Source organism: Oryzias latipes, chromosome 3, assembly GCF_053564925.1.
Source record: "Oryzias latipes strain Hd-rR chromosome 3, Olatipes_Hd-rR_3.1".
Classification (NCBI taxonomy): Eukaryota; Metazoa; Chordata; class Actinopteri; order Beloniformes; family Adrianichthyidae; genus Oryzias; species Oryzias latipes.
The window spans coordinates 27,311,114-27,336,694 of record NC_136239.1 but is presented as its reverse complement, the minus strand read 5'-3'; the positions used below and the strand labels follow the sequence as shown (position 1 = coordinate 27,336,694).

Genomic DNA, 25,581 nt, shown 5'->3' with positions numbered 1-25,581 from the left:
ACACAATAACCACACTTCTCTTGCTTTTCTGCTGTCTGTCCCCAGCAACCTGTGGAGGTAACGTCAGTGGTCCTTCTGGTGTGATTCTGTCTCCTAACTACCCTAAGCCTTACCCTCCAGGGAAAGAGTGTGACTGGAGAATCAGAGTCAACACTGACTTTGTCATCGCCCTGATTTTCAAAAGGTAGGCCAGCTAGCTCTAAAATACGATGCTCTAAAAACATGGGACCACCCACTTCCTTCTTGGAATGTGTATTGTGGTTTTTACAGCTCCATTATTATTTAGGGATTCCCTTGAGACCTATTTGTGCAAGAAAGGTGTCCCAGAAAGATCTGGGAAATGTAAACATAACTAACTGCCAGATGTATATCATTGTTACTCCTATTCAGCACCTTGCATTGGGTAATGTTACACTTCCTGGCTTGATTTATGCTTGTTGGTTTCATTTATGTTTATGCGTCAATTTGTATTTATTCTTTTTTCCCTTGGGTATTCTTAAATACTACATTTTACGTAATGTTTCCTTACACCATCCTATAATAGAAACTATAAGAGAAAGACAAATATGGGTTTTTCTGAAATTCTGTGTCAGCAGGACCAGAAAGTGGCAATGATTTCATAAGCAGTAACTGTCAACAGTAACATTTAATTACTCATTTGATTTTTTTTTTAAACAACTCAATATTTAGACACTAAAACAATAAGAAACCAAAACTTTGATTTTGGACAGATATAGACAGAAGAACATATTTTCTTACTTCTTCTGAGTAATTTATTGTATTCAGAGTTTTGATTCTAGCTTAACACTAAAATATCCAGTTCAATTCTGGAAGAAGGAAAAAATAAATAAAAAAAAACCTTTTAAACGAAGGTCTAAATAATTGGAAGAACTAAGCATTATGCCACTCTTCAAATAATTTCACAGCCCAAATAACTCAGTCAGAAAACGTCTTAACATGGAGCCAAAGCATTTCACATGAACATGCAAGACTTTGAATAGCATGCTGATACACTAACAGTGGCATTCATGAATTAAATTGGAAAGTCAAAAAGGATAGAAGGGTTTGCTAACCATTTACAGGATTTGTATAATCGTAATTTATTTATTAAGAATTAAAACTGTAATTATTTCCTCTGTCATGAATATTTTAGTAGACAGTTTGTTGTTAGAAGGTACAGCATGAGCCTCAAATGGAGCCAAAACTGAACACTAAAAAACCCTAAAGAGTATTACCGGTACTCATAGAAAGATTTGTGCTTTACTTGTTTTTTTTATTTGTATTGCACTTACAGAGTAATATATCTTGCGAAAGTGGCAAGAAACAAAGAAACAAAGAGAAAGTGTCAGCAGTTACCTTCATTCTCTGTCTCTTAAACCCTCAAATCAAGTCAGAAATCTAGGGGTAATCATGGACTCTGACCTAAACTTTAACAGCCATATCAAGTCAGTAACATCAACTAGTAATTAGTCTGAAAGAAAAGTATATTTGTAAAGAAAAAAAAGAAAAAAGGAAGATTAGATGGTTAATATTCAGACCTTTAGCTAGAGTTCTTTTTATCTTTGAGATTATTTGAAGACAATTTTATTATTCCAAAATTCAAGTAATTCCTTTCTTAGCTACAAACATAAGAAATGCAGCTGTTTTAACTGGTAAAATTTGTTTGAAAAATATTTTTATTATCTTAACTTAAATATTTTAATTATTTTCATCACGTAAACCTCAGCTTGCCAAATACCGGTACATTATATATATATATATATATATATATATATATATATATATATATATATATATATATATATATATATATATATATATATATATGTATATATGTATATATATATATATGTTTAACTACACATTTATTTAGATAGATGTTAAGTTGAAACTGTTGAAAAGTTTGTTTTATTTATTAAGCAATAGCAAAATTGAATGTATTTGCTTTTTGCTAAATTTTTTGTTAAAGTATTGATTTGATTTGATTTGGAATGGTTTATTTCAAGCAATTACCGTAAATTCCGGACTACAAAGCGCACCCGATTACAAGCCGCAACCACCCATATTCACGTGTTTAACTACTTTTATACATACACAAGCCGCGTCAGAGTACAAGCCGCGCATGTGTTAGCCGATATTGTCATCCTGACAGCTCACGCCCAGCATCCCAGAGTGAGTGCAATTCATTAGCACATTGTGGGTGGTGCCAGTTTTGCCTCTGGGTCACGTATTTGAGTGTATCGACATCTGTCAAACAGCATGGACCTATATTCTGTTCACAAGTTCCTCAGTTATGGTGTTTTTATTTCATTTTTTTTTTTTACTTATTGACAATCTAGGTATCACACATAAAATTACAAACAGTAACCATATAATCAACATTACATCCCTCAGTTATAATGAGGAAATTTACATCCGCGATTCCACATTTCCCATGAGTCTTAGGGGCTAAAGGCGGGGCCAACGCCCGGCTCGCCATTCTGTTGTACGTGTTTAAGAATTAGCAGCAGTGCATGGAGGGGTGAACGGGAAAAGCTCTCCTTCCGCTTGTATCGCAGCAGCGTTATGGGAGTAACAGGACTGGTTAGAAAACACAACGGTAAAATAAAGCAGCGGCGACTGAAAAGCGCGCGCCTCAGCGCGATACGCGCGCCTCAGTGCGGCGCGTGCGTCAGAATTCAGAAGCCTCTGCACTCCGCGGACGCCTCTGCGCTCCGCTCCCGCCCCGCGCGCTCCTTGTCTCCCCTTCCTATCTACTCCGACACCTCTGGCCAGGGCAGCTTCAAGGAGGAGCACTTCATCCCCGTTGCGCCGGTGGACGGAGCAAATCGTTTCTGTGCAAAGCAATCGGACTTAATACTGTACGTTTTGTGTATGAGGGGCGGGTGCGTTGTTACGTGTGGGAGCCTTCAGACTGCCATCGGCCCCGCAGCTCAATCAGCAGGAGAAGATGTCTCCAGCTCACACGGAGGCTGTGAGTTTTTCAAAGCAAAATTCCGCTTTTACGGTTTCCTTAGAAACCGTAAATGGAGTGTAAATTCACTCCATGCGCTGTTCTCTCCGTCACGCAGCAAACCGGCTTTTCCAAACCCGTTGGTGACGGTGGACTTTTTTACGCTGCTTTTAACGATTGCTTTTAACTTGAAAGCTTCATCATAATGTAGCGGCGATCACGTGCACGTTGGGTCTAATGGCCCCAAAGGATTCTGGGATGCGGCCGGGCATGCGTGTTTCGTTTTGTTGAACCATGACTGAAGTGTCTAAGACAGGGGTCGGGAACCTATGGCTCGCGAGCCATATATGGCTCTTTTGATGGTCACATGTGGCTCGCAGACAAATCTTTAATTATACTTTTTTTTTTCATTAGTCCAGTCCTTCTCGGGCGCGATGCGATGCCAGAGGCGCGCAGTAGTAGCGGTGCTTGGAGAGAAAAATCTGCGCCAGCGCTATAAGTTTACAATTATCTATAATTTCACAGAGTTTGTACCAACTGGAAACCTGTGAATTGCCGTGCCTAAAAGTGCGCGCTCCCGTCTCTGAGAAAGAGCGCGCAGTTGCGGGGACGGGATGTGTGAGGGAGAAAGCAGGGGGGTGGGGCTGAGGTGTTGTGGGGACAGGCAGCAGGTGAATCGCGCAGGGATTGTAAAAACGTAAAACCCGCTGCCCGTCACTCACTGCAGCGTGTGAGTGTGTGTTTGGCTCCCCGTCTGCATGTGATCAGTCTGTCTCACATCTACAGAACATTCAGACCTATGATGACGTTTAAAGTCTCAACGCCTGAACGAAGCAGAAACTCACCACGTATCAACCAGACTAGACCATCAGCAAAACTACCACGAGAAATACTCATCATTTATTAGCAACAGAATAACAATGTTATTAAAAAGAATCCACAGACTTATTGTACTTTAAAAATGTTGAAATTACATCAAATGCACACATTCACTTGTATATTTAGTTTTAAACATATTGTCGCGGACTGAGTTGGATGGCTGTTGGGCCGCGTTAAAAGTTCTGGGGTTCATTGAAGGCATCAAGCAGAGATCTGATTGGCTCTCAGTTCTGTCGCTCAGCCTGTTGTTAGGTAGTTTGGACCAATGGGGTTCAGCTATGGGCCGAATAAGGGAAATGGGAGGACTGGAGCGGGAGCAGGGGAATATAAAGTTGGTAGAAGCGCTCTCTCTCGTCTCGTGTCGACAGGAGAGATTCAGGAGTTGCTGAATTAATTTTACGGCGTTTGTTGTGGTATACAGTAACCAGAATAAAGAACCTTAAAAGAGGTTAAGTCTCCGTGCCTCAGTGTGGGAAAGGGACGCTACATTATTGTATGGCTCTTTCGAAATTACATTTAAAAATATGTGGCGTTTATGGCTCTCTTGGCCAAAAAGGTTCCCGACCCCTGGTCTAAGACCTGAAGTCAAGTTCATGCTGTTTGGCTGCTAAGAGGTGTGTTGAATAAAAATGCCTCGTGCTTGGTGTTAGATAGAGAATTCAAACTATTCACTGAGTTCGAAAGTACGTACATGGCGGCCGCTAATTAAATCCATAAATTAGCCGCGTCACTGAATAAGCCGCAGGGCTGTAAGCGCAGGAAAAAAGTAGCGGCTTGTAGTCCGGAAATTACGGTAATTAGAAATAATACACAACAGCAATATAATCATCAGTTATACATTCATACAGTAACTAATCAAACTTAGGATAATTAGACATATTAATAAATAGTGCTTGAAAGGGAGTGGAAGGAAGCGAACTTATATAATCCCACCCCGTTATACTATAACCATTTTATTACATGATTTATCAATATCCGGTTCCCAGTTTTTATCAGACAGAATTAAAAATCATAAGATATCGATAAATCATGAAAAAGATGAATTGCTTAAGTATTACGTCAGTAATAACTATTTTAGAAATCAACATGGCAAATGCAGATCAGTCATCTGAAATATATGCAGATTATATTACTTATAAAAGCCATTCATATGAATAAAACATAATACTATAACATAATACTATATGTTGATTATGTTGATTGATACTATGTCAAGTTTTTTGAATCAATTCATCAATTTTTGGAGAAGTATTTGTAGCACTCTCACAGTAGATTACTTTTGATCCGTCCGATCATAGAAAATAGGATCAGTCTTGAGTGAAAAGGACTTAAAACTCAAGATTGATAAAAGATAAGATACAAATGATTTAGGAGGAATTGCTAATTTTAGAAAGAGTCAATTAAGAAAATCCTTAAAAAATAAAAACGTGTTTTCATGCACAACTCTTGCTGTATATATTTCTGACCAAAAACATGCATGGTACATGCAAAATAATTTAACATTCAAAGCAAATGTAAAGACTAAGTCGTTTATGTAATATTTTTTGTTAAAATTGTATTGTTTTTATTCTAGTTTCAACATGGAACCAAGTTATGACTTCCTGCACATCTATGATGGTGAGGACTCCAACGGACCTCTTTTAGCAAGTCTCCAAGGCAACCAGGTCCCCGAGCGCATTGAAAGCAGTGGTAACATGCTCTTTCTAGCGTTCAGATCCGATACCTCAGTGGGAATGTCTGGATTTGCTATTGAATATAGAGGTAATTGAAGCATGATTTTTGTGAATGGTACGTTTAACATGTTCTCAATAAACCAGAAAACTGCACTTTGTTGAATATGTGTAAAATTAAATTAAATGACATTATCTGTCACACACCTAGGTGTGTGAAATTTGTTCTCCGCATTTGACCCATCCCATGGGGGAGCGGTGAGCTGCAGACACAGCCGCGCTTGGGAACCATTTGGCAGATTAACCCCCCCAATCAAACCCCTTAATGCTGAGTGTCAGGCAGGGAGGCATTGGGTCCCATTTTTAAAGTCTTTGATATGACTCGGCCTGGTTTTGAACCCACGACCTTCCAGTCACAGGCCGGACACTCTAACTACACCACTGAGCTGGTGGAGTACTCTGAGTACCACATAAGTGTCACAGACTGTAGTAGTTCCACCAATTCACAAACCTTGGTTTGGCCATCAATGGCAGCCTCTCCCTAGATACTAAATATGATAAATGCATTGGTAAGGAGACAATCAAGGGAAAACAGGATTTTCATGATAGGGAAAATCCCAAGTGGACCTTGCCAACTAAGGTGGTAGTGTATGATGCTTGTTTGTAAATGACCAGGGAGAGCTGGACAGCACATGCCAGGCAAAAGTAAAATGTGAACAGCATCTTCTTCAGGGTCTTCACTGCTTCCTTGGCATCAGAATAAATGTCCAACATTCAAGTCCTTGTATGTGAAATCTGACCATTAAATGTGGAAAGAATTGTTGGCGCCGTCCACTAGGGTACAAATCTGAAAGATTTACATGAAAGTCTATGAGATCAACTCAGACAGCAGTGAGGACACTGCTGCCTACGGCAATAACTTTTGGTATCTGCCTAGCCCTCACATTCCTCTGTACAGTGAGCAAATGTACCAAATATTGGAGTTCCTCCAAAGGCCACCCCAAACTAGTTTCAGATAGAAACAATCCCCTGTTGACTTTTGCTGTAAGAAGTCTAACTTTGTAGATTGTTATGTAATTTTCAATTCCCAGGATCTTTAGCGGGTTGCAATGTGTTTTCTTAGCACTTTTTTATATCTAAATCAACCATTTGAGATTTTAAAACTTAAATTATTTTTAGTAGTATATTTTTTGATTGACGGGCAGGGGGAACTTAACGTGGTCTTAATAAACATTTGCTTTAAATGGTTGCACCTATTTGTCTGATTTTTGAACACTGTCAGGTTGGCTGAAGTAAACCTCAGTCAATAGATCTTTTTCAGACATAATTTTTCTGTTCAGAATACTATGGGTGGCTCATAAATTATCCATCCAGAGTTTATGTGTCTGTGGTGTCTGCTCCTAAAACAACTTGATGAAAATGGAAGAGCAGCAGATGAAAAAGCTGGTGGAGGATAGAAGGGACAGTACACCTGTACTGTACTGTATACCCTAGTGCATTGGTCTAACAAGACTCCCTAACACTTCAACTTAAAAAGCACCAAAAACTTTACCAATCCAACATCCATGCTGTACAACTGACTATTTCTGATTTAAACGTTGAGTGTCTCTTGTGCCAACTGAATACCATGTCATTGTGTTAGACTTTGAGTGTCACTCTTGACAGCAACCTATTTCCACCTCACTCTTCCTGTTTGCTCACTAAGATCCTCCTCATCTCTGTCCTCATCACTTTTCTGTCTGTACTAGGGATGGAGAGATTTAAAGATTTGAACTGGTGGTTTATTCACAATGTTAAACATGCAGCTGCACCTGTAGCTTCAGGGTACTCAGATACAACTGATGGCTAAACCACAATGGATCTTCTGTCTTGTTGGTAAAGTCTGTGGTCACATGGATTACTTCATGATTTATCCATTATGCCCTTGTTTTTTCAATGCGCATTGAATACACCATTAGGACTTATAAAAAAAACACCCAGTAACTGGGCGTCGTCCAGATGCAGCATTTTTCTAAATCTAGAGACCGAAAGCACTACCAATTGAAGGATGACCTGAAAAAACGAATCTTTGAATGGTCCATGAGTTTTATCTTTAAGAGACTTACATTTTGATTAAGGCAATTAGGCCATTTGTTTATTGTATATCAATTCATTGTTTTTGGTAGAGGGTAACGACAAATATTTTGAAAAGAAATGTTGTTAGTGAATTTGTGTTCAATAAGAGTAAAACACTTGTCCAGCCTGTACCAAAATGAAATGCATATCATTTTCAATTTGGATTTATTGGTTGATCAAAAACACCCATCACAGAGCAAGAAAGAGAAAAAATATGTTAATAATTGTGATCATGTTTGATCTTTGTAATATGCTGAATCCTTTGTAATCACTTGATGAGTGGTATTAAACCAAACTGCCCTGTACAGCGTCACATTATAAAATTAATAGTGAATCATTAGCGGGAGCCGTATCAGCAGAGGACTTCCTTTTATTAATGTATCATTGGTTGCATATCAGGACGCATATTGGCTTCACGCCTCACAGCAATGGGAGAAGCTTAGCAGCTCTGCCTCCCAACTTTGAAAATCATTACACCCAGACATCTGAAAAATCTGTTCAATTTTACTATTTTAAACATTTTCTAAACTTTCTGGTGTTTATTTGCTGTAATTCTTTCTATTTTGACTGTTTGTTAATTGTAAAGTGTCTGAAAGGCATTTAGAGTAAAAAGAAAACTCCCCTCTTTGAAAATTCAACACTTATAAATAAAATGTATTGTTATTACTATTAAGGCCATGATGTTACATGTTTTACTCCTGACGTGTATTTTAACAGATTGTCCCTTTTTATTTAGCCACTAAACTTAATCTTGATCTCCAATATTTACCTTAGTGGTTTTCTACAAACTGTATTCTTACATTTTTCTAAATGACTGTCTCCTTTACTCTTGTCACACACCACTTTTCATCTTCTGTTTCTTTAATTAAAAGCAGAGCCTTAATAATCCTGTGTTTTAGCCTTATCTTATTTTGCAGCTGTCTCTGACAGACTGCTTCCTTCTGTCAGACCCAATATCACATTCATGTGAAGACCTGATATCATATTCACCTCACAGAAAAGCAAACAAGTTGGCTCAGTGCCAAGTAATGAAGGTAGAAGTTAGAATTTGACTTTTATCTTTACTCAATTAAATTGCTCCAACATTCACTGCTACTCATTCTGAAAAGAGGATATTTAAGAGGCCAGGAAATAAATATCAATTGATGAAGTGTGCATTATCATGTTTGATTCGATTGCTTTGGTCTAAAAAGCTTGACATTGACAGTTTGTGGTTTTCTTTTGATTTGATTTATTGATGGAAATTCCATGAACACCATCACATTTTGAGAAGAGTTTTTTTTATTTTTAAATTCATTTGTCAGAAACATTTGCTGAAAGAACTAGAAAAGTATTGAGTGTTTTGATTAGTGTTGAGTATTTTCTTTGACATGGAAAGAATGATGGTTTTGCCCAAATGAACGGGCTGTACCCTGCAAGAGGGTAAAGTACTTTAACGTACGTTGACCTGCACTGCCGCTTTCCAGTTGAATTAAATGGTTGTAGAGTCCCAGTCCAATTATTCTGGTGTGTACACAGGTGCAAAGATTTGTTCACACAAAATAAAATGAGCAAACTCATGAGGGACACATAAATTCTAATTAATTTATTCCAAGCTTGGCCTACTGCTGTCAATTTGTTTTTATGTACCAGAGAACCAGTAAAATCTTTCAAAATGTTCACATTTCTTTCAACAAAATTTGGCTGTTTTTTTATTTTCATTTTTTAAAAGACGCTAATTATTTTTTCTTTTTCTTTCCACAGAAAAGCCAAGAGAAGCCTGTTTTGACCCAGGAAATATTATGAATGGTAGTCGAACAGGTTACGACTACAAACTAGGGTCTCAGGTCTCCTACACTTGTCACCGCGGTTACACACTTGTGGGTGATGATACAACCACTTGTGTCATGGGGCATGATGGAAAGCCTGTTTGGGACAGGTCTCTGCCATCATGTAAAGGTAAAAAGTAATTTGTATATACTGACAAACTCATTTTTATAGTTGAAGGAAATGACCTGTTTTTACTTTGTCCTATGCTGTCCATCCTTTTACAAAAACGACTGGTAACCCAGTAACCAAATGATAAGTTGCAAACTTTATAGTTTTACTGCAGTGTCTTTTCTTTGATTCGAAATAGAAACCTTGCCATTTCGATTTCTGTGCCTACCATTTGAGTTTTCCGCCGCAGTAAATTACACGTCATACCCAATACTTGAGGGGTTACCATGGAACTCCATTTAGGAGGCAGTTTCATGCCAATTTGTGATGACTGATTTGCTGAGACCCTAGGTAAAATATAATACTTACTGCTTCAAAACCGACAAAAGTGTGTGTTTCAGTGTGAGTTTTCAAAGTCTGTCAGCTTTCGGAGGCGAAGCTGTCCATCTGATTGACAGCACTGAGAGAGGTGATACAGTGACACCTGCCAAAGTACCATTCAGGCTGTATATTTGCTTTTTTATAGGCAAGTGTGTGTTTGTGTGTGTGAGTGTAATCTTTAAAGTGACAGAGATCTGACCTGATTCTAAATGGGTACATGGGAACCACAAAGCAAGGTAGGAAGACAGCAAATTCAGCACCCCAGAAAATTCAGAGAACAGCTTCAGGGAAAGTGTAACCATTTATCATAGTCTTAAGGTTTCATATTTTAAGATAAAGAAAGGAGATAGTCCAGACTTTTTGGTAGCGCAGTAAAAGGTCCAGCCAGAATGTATTTTTTCCGCTCTTTTAAGTTTGCAGCCAAAGTAAGCGTGCTGAGATTACTGTTACCTACACAATGACAACAACATTCATGAATGAAGTCATAGCATTAAAATTTTACCAAAGTCCCAGCCACTGAGGAATGCCAACTGTTTTACGCTTCAAATTCGTCTTCCACATTGAATTTTTCACTACATAGTTAAGGAGGGTTCTCAGCCTCTGTGTCTGTCTCTATCTTCGGGCAGCTCCTGGGGCTTTTAGACCAAACTCATTAGATAGGGTGAGACCTCTTTAAATAATACATCTCCACTTACACTCTTTCCCTCTCCTCACTTGCTCCCTTTAATCCCCCCATTCTGCACCCCTCTTTCTCCTGCTCCTTCTTTTTCTCTATAACTACCCTGTCCTACTCAAATTGTACCTTCCTGTTACCTCTTCGTCTGTCTGTGTCTGAGATTTACTGTGTATGTTTCAACCCCTTTTTTGACTTGTCCTGTTCTTTCTCTGCCTTTCTGTCTCTGTCTCACATGCACACACACACACCACACACACAAACATAAACACCTCCCATCTCAATCCGGTCCTTTATTGGTTTCTATGGTAACTAAGAGCTGGTGTAAGAAAGAAGGAATTCTCTGTGACTGTTGATAGGGTTATGCATGTGTGTGTGTGTGTGTGTGTGTGTGCGTGTGTGTGTATGCATTCAAGAAAGGAAAAGAGCTACAGAGGTAAATTGAGGGATTATTAGAGTGCCGCCTAGAGGCAGTACTCACAGACGCACACTTTCCTATATTTGCACACATACAAGTAACAGACATGCCTAGGAGAGTTTTAAAGTTAATATGAGGACACATGTCAATTAAAATTTCGATTTGCATTTCTGAGTATTTCTTTATTTAAATTGTTGTGTATCAGGAGCAGAAAAAAGAATTATTTGGAAAAAACTTACAATAATAATAATAATAATGGATTGGATTTATCTAGGCTTTTCCAGACGCTCAAAGTGCTTAAATTGTGTCCATTATTCATTCCCTCCTCATTCATACTTGGTGATGGTAAGCTACTGATGTAGCCACAGCTGCCCAGGGACAGACTGACAGAGGCGTGGCTGCCAGTTTGCACCTATGGCCCCTCTGACCATCTCCGGGACATTATATAGGCATTCACACACCAGTGGAGCCACTGGCAGGGAGGGTGAAGTGTCTTGCCCAAGGACACAACAGCAGTTGGCTGGGGGGGAGCGGGGATTGAACTGGCGACCCTTCAATCAATGGACGCCTTATCTACTGCCACTTAAAGTTGTTGCGTAAATTCTACACTCAGCAGGCCACAAGCTCGGCAGACAAAAACGAATTTCTGAAAAACTCCTGCCGCTCTGCAAAAACGTTTGCTTGAAAATGGCACAGGTTTTTTAATTTTGACAAAAAAAACGGCATAATCATATTTAAGATTTACAATAAATCAAAAGATGACTTTTAAGGTTTGTCTGCATGTCTGTCCTTGATATGGATAGGATAAATTCTGGACAGTTTATACAGAGAGATTTGTTCACTAATAGAATGTATTGGGTAGACATAAAGCATCATGGACGAACATGTTAATGTTCGTATTAATCATCTTCTGATTTTGATTCCTGTGGGATCATCTTGTGATCTTCTTATTTTGTTTCCATATGAGATTAAATTATCTGTAACTCAACCATAATATTATTGTCCTTAAGGAAGCATTTGGAGCCAAAAGTGTTTAGCGCAATCAAATTGCCACATCGTCCACAATATATTGACTTACTCAAAACAACATCATAATTTCATTGTTTCATCGGTTATGTACTCTGTTTTTATTGGAGTGGTACATATCTCCAGAAATGTTTGACTATAACTGTCAGCAGTAAAGTCCAAATATTTACTCCTGTAAATCTACTTAGAGGAACATAAAAGTGAAAATAACCACTCTGCTCAGCTTTTAAACAACTTCCCGTAAAGCTACAGCATGATTTGAAAAGTTTGAAATATTTCCAAAGTTTTTTTCTTCCTGCTACTACCACATCCTGAAGCACTGCTGTGCACATGTTTATTAGTGTGTGAGGAAAAGGTAAAGGAGACACAGCCTGTGAGTGGTACGACTACAAAAGTCGAGTGTATGTGTATGAATGATCAAAGCACATGGATGGTTATGTATGAGAAAGACAGTGACTTTGATAAGATTTTTTCCATGTATTTGTGTGTTTGAGAAAGAGGGTGTGAGTGATCAAAGCATGTGTGTGGAGGCTTTTGATACGGTTGACACCTCAGCCTTAAGCAGCACTACTGGAGGATTGTGGGTAGATCAAGTTAAGACCTCTAGGCCCGAAGTTTTGAAAGCAACAACACAAAAATCAATCCAAAAAATGCCAATCAATAGAACTCCACACAACTGGAAAGAAAGGAAGGAATGGGGTTTATTATTACAATGCTTTGGGATGAAAGAAGAAAGTACAGTAAAGATAGATGGGAGTGGGGAGGTTGAAGAAGAGTGTGTGGGTGTGCAACAACTGTCTGGGAAAAAACAGGCACCACATTTTGCAGTAATTCCCATATGTATGATAAAAATCTGTTTCATTGAACAGACATTGGTTTAGAAGAGGGACCCAGAATAATTATGCATGCTCATCATCTCCAAAACTTTGACATGCAATGCCTATTAAGACTTTAGGGAATCAGTACCTCCCTGGTCTAAAATTGGTAAGTACTTGAAGGCTCTCTGGTGGATCTTTTGAGCCTGTTATGCACAGTTTCCACTGACTAAAGTGTCAAAGTCTTTGCTTTTGGGAGTTACCCTCAAGGGCATATTTAAGGGGATGTTCAAAGCTAATGACTAATAACATTAATGATCCAGTGCATGAAGTCACACTCTCAATTTAATAGAGCCATAGTTAGACCCCTGACCTAGGCAGCATATTATTTCACTGTTTTTGCCATGTCTTGCAGAGCATTTTCAACCTTTGCACTCATGCTCTCTCACATTTTCAACAACGAAGAGAGGTGATGATAATTAAAGTTTGTTAAAGATCAACGATAATGCCACTGGCAGAGATTGGGACGGACCTAAACAGGGTCACTCTGTGGCAAAAACAAAATGAGATCAAATGATTAAATGCCAGGTTATTTGAGGGGTGTAATCATTAAAAGAGAAAACATGCAAGTGCTTGCTGTGGACTTCGAGATGAGAGTGACCATTGTTCAAAATCATTTAAGTGAAACAATGGCAATAAACTCAAGAGATTTATGCAGCTTTATGTTCACAACTGGCCATATTTCAACAAAATTAGATTGATCAGGAAAGCTACATTTAGCAAAACTTAGAACAACATTTTTCATGCTTTCCAAAAGAAGATGACCTCTCACTCAAGAAATGTATGAAAACAAATCAGATTGAAACTGATATGATGTTTCGTTCATGTCAGGTTTCTGAGGTACATTCTGCCTGGAAGAATTAAGCTTAAAAAGTCAAGTCAATTCTTAGTCAAATCCCACCTAAAAGCTACAATGAGCAAAAACCACTGAGGGGCTCCAATGTATGTCACCAGGAAGCTAAATAAGTAGAGTTACTAATAAGATAAAATAAATGAACACTATTCACAAGTCTCAAAGTTAAAGCCAAACTTCACGTCACCTCAGAGTCAGATTTTGGCTATTCCCAAGTCACTTGCTGATCATTGACATAAATCTCTCTAAAATGTTGCTCACAGTTGTAAGACATCATGTCAAAATCACAGATATGTCTTGGTCTCTGAGTTTCAAACCCAAGAAACCATCAGAAGTATCATAGCTGTAACTCTAAAAACTAAGTTGTTAACCCTTTTAACAACCCTACCAAAACTAAATCGATACCTTTTCCATCAATGTATTATTGCCTGGGGTAAGTAATACACACACTCAATGTTTTTAAAAATATGTTTTGAAAATGTGCTCATTCATTGAGGTGAGCTGGTATGTAAAGGGTCAATATGACATTTTTGATTATTAAAAATGTATACAATTTAATTGACTAAATTACCGTATGTTTTAATTTTCTGTTAAATTTGTTTTCTATTTTTATAGATGTATTCACTACCTCTTCAATCATATTTAGATAATGTTTCCACTGCCTGTTGAAATACCCATGGAATATGCTCAGAGGTTAATTAAATTCTGTGACTCCTCATTTTAGCCGCAGACTTCAATGCAAGTGCACAAATACAAAGGTGCACAAATTCATTTTGTGCTTTAAAAAAGTGAGTCATTTATTTGGGTGTGAAAGGACTTCAACGAAAAAAGAATTCTCCAGACCATAGAGACACTGAGTTCTGTCCATCTGACCCATATTTGGAAATTGTTCTTTACAAAACTTAATCATTACTTGAAATTTGGTTTCCTCTCTGAAAGTATCAAATTACTGAATTATTTTTGAAAAGTTGCAAATAATAAAGTAAAAGCAAAATGTCTGCATTTGACTGTTACAGCTCCCTGTGGAGGGCATTACGGTGGATCTGAAGGAGTTGTTTTATCACCAAACTTTCCTTTCAACTATACCACCAAACAGATTTGCTCTTATTACATCACTGTATCAGCACAGTTTGGTGAGTATGCACCATATTTGGGTAACCGTTTTAATTACAATCCCCTAATTATAGAGTCATTTCCTAGTAAATGCATGGAAGTTAGCATGTGTACCATGACATATGTAGGAAGTAAGTAAATATGAAAAAAAAACAATGTTTAAACAAAGGTTTTAACTGTGTTTGTTTAAAGTAGATTTTGTAGTTGCAGCTAACACAGCAAGCTTTATTTCTTTCTTGTTTTTTCAGTGGTTTTCGGTCAGTTTGCTGTTTTCCAAACAGCAATGAATGACTCAGTGGAACTGTTTGATGGAGCCAACGACAATGCTCGATTGCTCAGCTCCCTTGCTGGGTCACATTCAGGTAAGTCTTACATCAAACACAACTCAGCTGAGGGAGATTGGTGCCTGTAAACTGCCGTCAAATATGCTGTTTTAGCGGGTTTTCTGTCGCCAGCTTATCTTATAAAACTGTACTTTGAGGAAACATAATAACCCCGTCTGTGGTAGTTATAACACCCATCAGGCATATGGTCAAAGATCCTGGAGATGATCCTAAAAGGTCTCTTTGGGACAAAAACATGCATAACCTTGAAACACTTTTTAACTTCAAGCTTTGATTCATTCCATCCCAACAACTGTAGAAATCCCTGCATAGTAACTCATTGTGTATGAGGGGAGACTGACAGATGTGATGGAAATGTTTTAGATCACAAAGTACACAGATTGATGATAAATGCATGGCTTTTAGCTAAATATGTTCTCTTTGCACATTGTTTATTCATAAATGAGTTGTCTGTGCCATGGCCAGAGTGAACTTTCTGCAAAAGTCTTCCCGTAAACTGACTAGGCTCTCCTACTAAAATATTCTTCGTAAAATTATGGTAGAAACAAGGCTTTACATGTAAAAGCCTTGACAATAGGCTTAGCATCTACGTGTCTTACTTGTTCTGTAATTAGACTTACAAAATATAGTTAATATTGAAATAGCTTACCTTTGAGTTTTGCTACAGTGATTTTGTTGCATGAATAATTTAATAATTCATATTGTGCCAAAATGCCGGCTGTCAAAGTGATTTTTTTTAGGGTAAAAAGCCAATTGCTTGAATTTGTTTTAGTTATTTTCACTTATTTATTTTTTTTTCTAAATTCTGCTTCTTAAGCAATAATTTAAAAAAGAGAAGCCCAGGTTTTGTGAATTAAAGTTTTAGTCTGTTTATCAGTACCATGTCCCACGTGCAAGCATGCACGGGCACACACTCAAGGGCAAACAGCTTTGTAGCACGATTGTTTTCCACTAACTGACTGATTATCTTGGCACACAAGCATATTAACACAAAGACACAACATACTGTAGCACATTTCACACACAAAAGGCAACACTTACCACACACACACACACATCCTGACATAGCTAATGATGGTTTTAAATGTCAGCAACACCAGGGCACGCTTTTCTCATTTATCATTGTTACTTCTCCCGCCTGCATATGTGTGCAAAGAAATCTGTTTGCCTGTGCATGAATTTGAGTTTGTGTAAGTCGCCTGCATATATTATTTCAATTTTCTATTTAACCAGAGTCAAACACAAAGGACAATCTTAAAAGTTGTAAACATTTGTAAGTAAACAGTCCACCGACTCTGAAATGTGTTTTTAAGATACACATTTCCTGAGATTTAAGTGGAGTAATTGATGCTGTTTTGGTTTAAATAGTTTGTTTTCAAGTCACCAGAGCACTTTTATGTTTGTAATTCACAGGAGAGACATTGCCACTGGCAACTTCCAATCAAATCATGGTGCGGTTCAATGCCAAGAGTGGCCAGTCAGCTAGAGGCTTTCATTTTGTGTACCAAGGTAATGCGCTTTGTTATTGTTTTATCATATTCCCTTCCAGGTCAACATGGGCATTTCTCTGCTAATCTGGTTTTATTTGTTCCATCCTAACTTTTTTGTGTAATTTATTATCAAAGCTGTGCCTCGGACCAGTGACAGCCAGTGCAGTTCTGTGCCAGAGCCAAGGTATGGCAGACGGATTGGCGCGGAGTTCTCAGCAGGCTCCATTGTCCGTTTTGAGTGTAGTCCAGGATATCTGTTAAAGGGGTCCAGTGCCATTCGATGCCAGGCAGTACCTGGTGCCCTCGCACAATGGAATGCAACAGCACCAACATGCATAGGTGAGGATGCAATCCCACAAATGTATGTGGTAGGTAAAGCAGGTAAAGTACTGCAAAAAAATGGGTTTACATCAAATAAAATATCCACAGAGGCCTTCTTTTAGAATATAACCAAGACATCCATTCAATTTATTTCATGCAACCAGTTTCCAGTACTATAAAAAAAGACCCCGGTTTAGTTTTATGAAAAGGCTTAGATTTGAATTTGTTTCTAATTTAATAATGGGGTCAGATAATTTCAAAATGATAAAAATCACATTTCAGGAAAATGAAACATTGGCATGTTTCCCATGTGTAGCACTGTCTTCTTGTTTTGTTTAGTGCAAATGAACTTTGATTGCCTTTAAACAGTAAACCACTTTAGTCCAGAAAATGTCAAATCAAATGTCAACCACTGTAAAATCAAATGTTCCCATGATCACAAGCTATTCCGCTTTTTTTTCAGCCTAAAGATAGTCTGCCCACTCCACCTTGATGGCCCCACTGTCTGTGACACAAGGTCAAAAGACATAATGGACCATTAGGACTATTTTTACACATTTTACCAAATACATAGAAAGGGGTACCCTCTCGTCTGTTTTCACTGGAGTGCCAGATGTGGAAAAAAAAAGAAGAAAATGTTACCTCTATTTAGGGTGTTTAGAGGTGTGGGGACAGTGGACAATGTTAAGCTTTCCTTGGAACTCTGATTAATCAACCTGTTTCTGCCATTATTCAGATTGTTTCAGGATGGACATCAGCTTGTTTCTCTGACATATTTGCATGATTAAATCTACATTCAAAAAAATCTCTTTCAAATTCAGAAACGTTTGGTCATCCAAGCCTATCGTTCCATCAAGAAGATACCTCCTCTGCTGTTTCCTCTACTTATTTCATAAGCATCGATGCTGTGATCAATGAACAGTCATCCTGCTGGGGATTGCAGTCTCTTGTCACTTTGCAATGTAAAACACTCACTCAACCCCGTCAAGCATGCTTTCTTTAGAGCATTTGCTGTTCCTATTGGGACTCTTACAAAACGTTCAGAAACCTGTGGTGCTTTTGGTTTTCAACAGCTGTCTAGGAAATTAGGTTTGTTTGTGCCATGAAACTCTATAGGTCACTAAATGTCATTCAAATCACTAAAATGCTGGTCTCTTTTAAAAACAGCTCTTCTGTCACAACTGGCTGTAGACAATACATTAACTTGGTTTTCTTTTAACCTTTGTACCAGTTTAATCTGTTCTGGCTTTTAAATACACCTGGATTAGCTTTTAATGTATATGTAGCTCAGATCAAACATAGCAGTAGATTTTGAAGAAATGTTAAAGTAAGGCTCTCTTAGGGTGGCAAATGGAATTTCCTATTCAAGTTATCCTTTATGAGTAAAGAGTTTTCCTAAACAATATCAATAATGACACAGATAATTTTCCACTTGGCATCGCATATCTTGGGGGTAAAAAAATCTAATGATTTCTCTCTTTGAATGATACAACTTTTAATTAAATGTATTTTAATATTAAATATAATAACATTACTTAATGATGATTAATATCACAGAAAGTAGGATATTATTTATTTAACAAAGTCTTCTGGATTTTCACTATGAGAAACCATGTTCACTAACAGTCTTTGAGAGGCTTCACAGTTTTTACATTTCTCTGCAAATGTGGGCTTTTAAAATAACTGACAGCTAGATGATCAAGGCTGTTCTGTGTAGGATTCCAGCCATGGCCCTGTGCACAGAGATTTCTCCTGACTTACTAACCCTCGATGACATTATCTATTGTCAATGAATAACTTTTAAAATTCCTTCCATTTTTGCTATAGAAAAACCTTTTTGAAATGAACATAAAGGTCTGTGAAGTACGGTGGCCCTGAAGTGCAAATCATTCAACAAATCACTCGATACAAAAACATTTTTTAGATCAAACGACAATAAAAAAAAAAATAAGTTTCAAAATAGAATAAAATGTTAGAAAACAAAACAAAATTTCACAAACCAAAGTACATTTCCAGAAAACCAAATGTTAAAAAATGACAACAAAATGAAATATTAAAAAACAAAAAAACATTTCAGAAGACAGAATAAATTTCCAGGAAACGAAATGAAATGTTCAAAAATGAAAAACATTGCCAAACCAGAAAAGGTAGGTACTATGGGACAACCTGATCGGATGATGACGTTTGTCCATCAATTGAACTGAAAAGTATTTTAAATGAAGCGAAGCTGGATTATATCGTCTAAACAACAATGTACCATAATAATTCACGTATTTCCCATTTACATATTAAATCAAAAATGGAGCAAACTGTTAATGAACTTTTAAATGATTTTTTAACATTTCGCCTGACACACAAGAGTCACCCGGAAGTAGTCTGTGTGCACTTTTACTATGAAGTTTTTTGTTTTGTTTAATTGAAAAAACATTTAAGGTTTACAGTATTGTGGCCGTTGTAAAAGAATGTAAAAAGAAAGTTACAATTACAACAGGTATAGAAAAATGGAAACATTAAAAAAAAGTTAAATAAAAAAATACAATAAAATACAAACTTAAACAAAAAAGATTAAAATAAAATAAAATAAAGGGGTTAAATGGGCATTGCAATGATCAATAACTTAAGGAGGGTTATCAAAAAGCTGCAAGTTAGCAATGATATTTTGAAGTTCCATAGTTCCAAGTTCATTTTCCATGAAGTTTACGGATGACAAATAAGAGCAGAGTTCTTTATGAAATGTAAAAAAAATATGGTTTGTTTTTAAGGAATCGCCATTTGTGTATATAGAATTATCCCCAAAATAATTATAACATTTAAAATAAATTCTGAGTTTTTGTTTTCTAAAATAAACCAAAATATGATATCCTTAATAGAAAAGTCTACCAAACATGGAATCTAGGGGAAAAGCCAATAATGTATATTATCCCAAAACATATTAGAGCAAAAACATTCAAAGAGAAGATGCTCAGTCGTTTCAATGTTATCATTACAAAAAGAACAACACATTTCAGGAATTCCGAACCATTTTCTAGGCAATTCCTTGGAAGGGTATGTACCGGAAATGTTTTAAAGCGGACTTACTACTTTTACTATGAATTCTGCGTGCTAACATCTACGATTGTGCGGCTCATACTATCATTTATCATCAATTTCCAGGTAAGAATCAATTCTGTGATCTTTTTTTTCAGTTACATGTCTCTGAGGATGTTAATTTGCTAAAAGTGCTACTTTGATAAGATATTCGTTGCTTTTTTAAACTTGCATGCGCAAAAGGAACTCATGATTAGCTGTTTCCGTTTTTGGTGACAAAATGACAGAAGAAGCTCTGACCCAGCCTGATTCTGTGATTTATACAGTAATTATATGGCATCAGTGTTGCTAAAATATACTTAAGATTGAAATCAGTAAACAAGTTAATAATTAAAAACTGTTATTTCTCCAGGTGAAGTTACTAGAAGCAAAGTTCCAGAAAAGTCTGTGCTGTAGAAGATCAGATGGCAGCTCTACATGGGAATCAAAGAAGACTAAAGTCATTCATTTCACCATGCAGTATACAGGCAAATCGTCATGATTTATGTGCAACATAATCATTAAATATTATTTGAGCTTAATATCTAACTTTTTTAATTGCAGGTCTTTTAGAAAATTAAATATTCCTTTAATCTGCTGCATAAGCCTGATTGGTTGTAAAGGATGCATTGGCGAGTGAAAGGCGAGCCATGATTCCTGCCTTTAGCGTCAGGCTGATAGTCTAGAAAACCACATTTATGAGGAATCACATCAAACACTTGTACAACTCAAAACAACTTAATGTTTCTTACAGCAAAACTGCAGTTTAAAACGTTCATGTTAGACTTGCTTCATTTAAGAGTTGTTCCATTTTTGCCATTTTAGGTTTTAAAGCTTTATTAACAAAGTTGATGTTGGATTTTCAAAGCTGTGGTTTAGAAATGTTTCTTTGTCAATGAAAAAACTGAATGCTGACAAGAGGATTGTAATAATGGATATGAAAATAAACAAAATTGTTTAATACAAATGCAGTATATTTATTAAAAACTTAACATGAATACGTTTTTCAATAACAGAAACAAAGAAACAGTTGTGGATTTTACTTTAAGGGCTTCTTCATGCATTCAAATGTTACGTTAACAACCAGTATTTACTCGACGTACCTGTCAGTCACATTTATTAGATGAAAAAATGCATCTGGGAAAAGTCTGCTATTGGTTAACAACTGTATCAAAAAGAGTCTGTCCACATCCCTGTTCAGGATCACATCTGTTATGCTCTATTGAGAACAGATCCACTCCAGAGGAAAACATCCAGGTAAGGGACCCCAGTTCCTGCTCGTACATGATTGAAGCTTCCTCTGCACTGGACTCGAGCTCCACTGAAATCCCTGACAGACATAAATAAATAAATAAATAAGAATCCCTGACAGAAAACTGCAACAAACTGGCGACTTGTTCAGGGTGTCCCCCCTGCCTTCGCCCACAAGTGGCCGGGATAGGCTCCGGCAGCCCCGTGACCCCGAAAGGGATAAAACGGTTAAGAAAATGAATGAATGAATGACAGAAAACCCATCAGTCGTTGTTCATCTTACGTTCAGGAAAAAGTCGTGTTCATCAAAATGAGGAGAAAACAGGTTATACCAGAAATCCATTAGGGAGGGGTCAAAACACCAAACTCAGATTAAAATACATTCCAAAACACTTTGGTATTCCTCCTCTGCCTGAAAATCAAGTGTTTTTATTTAGACTTTTTTTTACGCTACATACTTTGCCACCGTCAGTTACACACCTGGACACGTCTGGTAATGTGCACATCCAGTCATTCATAAATGATATTCTGAGACACAAACTGCTTCAGTTTACCTGACCGCTTAGCTGATTATGCTGCTGGTACACCTGTCTGAGAATCCTGCCCACGTGACCCCCCTCTCTGATGAGGTAACCTGTCATTAACGTATGACTGACGGATCTTGGATCTGTCTGTAAACACCCACCTAGAAATCACGTTTACGCTGCATAACTGCTTAATTAGATCAAACAAATGTACTTCCATACCTTAATCTCTGTGGATGGCGGGACAGCATTTCCTGATGATGTGCGTCTCTTAACACCCGTTTCTTCACAGCTGCTGTTTCAGACAGAATCCTCTCACCGACATTTCGAAACATTTGTAAACCTAGTTGGTGTTGATATTTCTGTGTGCGCTCAATCACCACATCCGCTGAATATTCCAAGATTAACGTTTTATCTTTTTGTCCTTTACCTTTCATTGTTTACCTGTAGAACGGACGTCATCCCCGCAAACTTCTTCCGGGTGACCCTTATGCTTTAAACGAAATGTTAAAAAAATAATAATTTTAAAGTTCATTAGCAGTTTGCTCCATTTTTGATTTAATATGTAAATGGCAAAAACATGGATTATTATGGTACATTGCTGTTTGAATGTTAAATCCACCATTGCATTAATTTAAAACAACTCTCAGTTGGAATGATTGCCAAAGTCATCATCCAATCAGCGTTGTCCTATAGTACCTACCTCTTCCGGGTATGAAATGTTTTTAATTTTTGAACATGTCATTTCGTTTTCTGAAAATTAATTCTGTCTCCTGAAATGTTTTTTATTTCATTTTGTTTTCTGGAAATTAATTTTGTTTTCTGAAATGTTTTAAAATTATTATTTTATTTTTTTTTAAGTTTTGGTTTCTGAAATTTTGTATTGTTTTCTAAAATGTAATACTGCTTTTTACCATTTGTTCTTTTTTCTTAATTGTCGTGATCTTAAAAATGTTTTTGTGTCGATTGATTTGTTGTATGATTTGCACTTCCGGGCCACCGTAGTGTAGTTTATCTCAGATTGGTGATCCGATCAAGACCTTTACTTCTGAAAGACTTTCCCTTCCGTATTGCTCCTTTCATATTCAATAAAGCTAATACATTTCTTCCAAAGAGCGACAGTGAACTGATTTAACCTTTTGGAAGGTTTTTTGATGTTTCTTACTGTAGTGGACAACAAACTGTAAAAATAACAGAACTTAGTCTTCAATGTTTTTTGCAGACTGAATAAATCACAGCATTTTTCACACAACACGATTTTGATTTTACATCTATTTTTTTTTTTTTTCCAGCCTGTCATTGTATTTGTTACAAATGGCTATTATTACATCTAACCAATGCGGATCAGGCATCTTGGGAATAGTATTTAAACAATGATTCTGTTTGGTGGTTTCCTATAAAAAAAGGAAAAATGTTTCAACTTTTAGTTTTCGCCTGCAAGTATAATGGAAGTTTTTATTCTATTTGCAACAAATTGGGAAATGCCGTATACTGAAAGGTCATTTTATTTCTCCATTGAAGTTCCTTGCAGTGGAAATCTGACTGAACGCCGTGGTACCATACTGTCTCCTGGTTATCCTGAACCATACCCAAACAGCCTTAATTGTTTGTGGAGGATCCATGTCAGTGAGGGTGCTGGAATACAGGTATCAGTTCACCTTATTGTAAACGTATAATGTGATTGTGCAAATACTGTTATTTAAAAATCTTGCAAAAAAGTGTTGTTTTCCTTCACTCGCTGTCATTGTTTCCAATTTAGATCCAAGTAATGACGTTTGCTACGGAGCACAACTGGGACTCCCTTGAGATCTATGATGGAGGGGACATGACAGCTCCAAAATTAGGGTCATTCTCTGGTATGACATGATGGCCACACATGCACATAGATGCATAATCTGACAACAATATGGGTGCAAACACTCTCAACTCTTGTGATGGATGAGATGTGGCCTTTCTTTAACTATAGATACATAAACACTAACCCAGCTCATGCCAGATCAGTGATGAATTAGGGGTGGCAAGTTTTACTCTAAAGACACAAAAAAGCAAAACAGACCTTTAGGACAGTAACTGATGATGCTAGATACCAGATAAGAAATATCTATCACTACACAATCTTCTAAACAGAAGGAATATATTTAAGATGGAAGTCTTTTTATCACGAAGCAGCCATCAAGAAACATGTCCCTATAAAATGAAAGATGGAAGATGGACGACAGGGATTTAAAGGCGAATGGGCAAACCTTTTACTATTTCCCTGCAGAGTTTCCTCTGTGACTTGCCCCAAGCACATACCTGTCTCAAAGCTACCCGGAAAATGCACTACCTACAAGGTGTAACAACTTACACATAAATGGCTATTTTCTTTCATATTCCTTTTGCACACAATTTAGTATTAAAAATCCACTTTTATCCATGTCCTGCTTTGGTTACCCAGAGATTTCAATTTTTATGTTAGTTTTTTTTATTATCTTCAAGGCCCTGCTGAAGTACATAAGTCTACATGTAATTCCTAATATCAAAAAGGAAAGCATCTAAGCATCAAACCTAATTTATGTGATTTTCAGTGTCTTCCACTTATTTTTATGTCTTGAATTTATTGCAAAGCTGCTAAGTTGTTTTCCAGCTGGTACCAGTTTATGAACAGGACAATAAAAACAAAATCAGCTGCTGCCATGTGATAATTTCTTGTCTTTTACAGGAACAACAGCTCCAGCACTTCTTAACTCAACATCCAATCAGCTCCTCCTGCACTTCCAGAGCGACATCAGTGTGGTGGCAGCAGGCTTTCACCTTGAGTACAAGAGTAAGATAAAGATTTCAGAACTAAAAGATCAACTCAGCAGCAGAATGTTTGATTAATTGGTTAAAAAAAGAAAGCACTTGCTGAAGTAAAAAAGCTAAGGATTTGCTGTGGTGCCCGATTTACCTGAAATACACGTAGTCACACAAATACACAAACTATTGCTACCAAAACTTCAACATCAAACAACAAGATTCAGTGACCTGAACTGGTACCGCCTGAGAGCACACACACACACTGATATCCACTTTAGAGCACACACACTGAACACACACCTAGAGGGATTCAGAAAAAAAGGAAAAGACAAAAAAATAAAGAAAAAAACAGACACAGAAAGTGTGTTTACTTGTGTCATGCATGAAGATAAATCCAATGAAAATCTTTGTGCACATGTGCACTGCTTTTCAGACAAATAGAGGTATAGACAAATATATTAGCATCACGCAGTTACACACCTGTCAGCGCACAGTGGTGTTTTTTGTTTCTTTCTAGTTATTTCAACTCTGAATCACTTCTGGATGGATGCACATGTCCCCCTTTGTGAGAATATAGAAGAATTTGTCGTGTAAGAAGTAGACTTTTTGTGTGTGTGTGTGTGTGGGTGTGTTGATTTGTTTGTGTGCCTAGGCCATTGCACAGATTTGTAGCCAGGTTTTTTGTGATTTTATGAGCTGTTGGTGTACCAACAAGTCAACACTATATCAATCCAGAAAACCGGTCTAAATGCTTTATCTCTAAATGCGCCTCAATTTATGTTGGGTTTCATTTTTATGGTGCCTGAGATTTTCGACTTAGACTGAATGGCTCAGCCCTTAAATGCAGGTTTTAGAGCAGCGCATTAACTATATTTTACATTTTGGCAGCTATGGACTTAGACTAATCTGGGGATAGCTATCATGTACCCAAAAA

The 25,581-nt window shown here is 37.3% G+C and overlaps 1 protein-coding gene across 2 annotated transcripts in view; it reads left to right on the top strand.

The window, feature by feature from the left end:
- The window catches only part of LOC101164142 (CUB and sushi domain-containing protein 1), a 411,649-nt gene that overhangs the window by 317,085 nt on the left and 68,983 nt on the right, over positions 1–25,581 (top strand). For both annotated transcript variants that reach the window (XM_023953530.2, XM_078944567.1), the window contains exons 30-39: positions 46–184; positions 5,406–5,593; positions 9,361–9,555; positions 14,777–14,893; positions 15,122–15,235; positions 16,631–16,726; positions 16,843–17,046; positions 23,391–23,515; positions 23,629–23,725; positions 24,571–24,675. In XM_023953530.2, the coding sequence (XP_023809298.1) occupies positions 46–184; positions 5,406–5,593; positions 9,361–9,555; positions 14,777–14,893; positions 15,122–15,235; positions 16,631–16,726; positions 16,843–17,046; positions 23,391–23,515; positions 23,629–23,725; positions 24,571–24,675 (1,380 nt within the window). The remainder of the gene's footprint in view (positions 1–45; positions 185–5,405; positions 5,594–9,360; positions 9,556–14,776; positions 14,894–15,121; positions 15,236–16,630; positions 16,727–16,842; positions 17,047–23,390; positions 23,516–23,628; positions 23,726–24,570; positions 24,676–25,581) is intronic.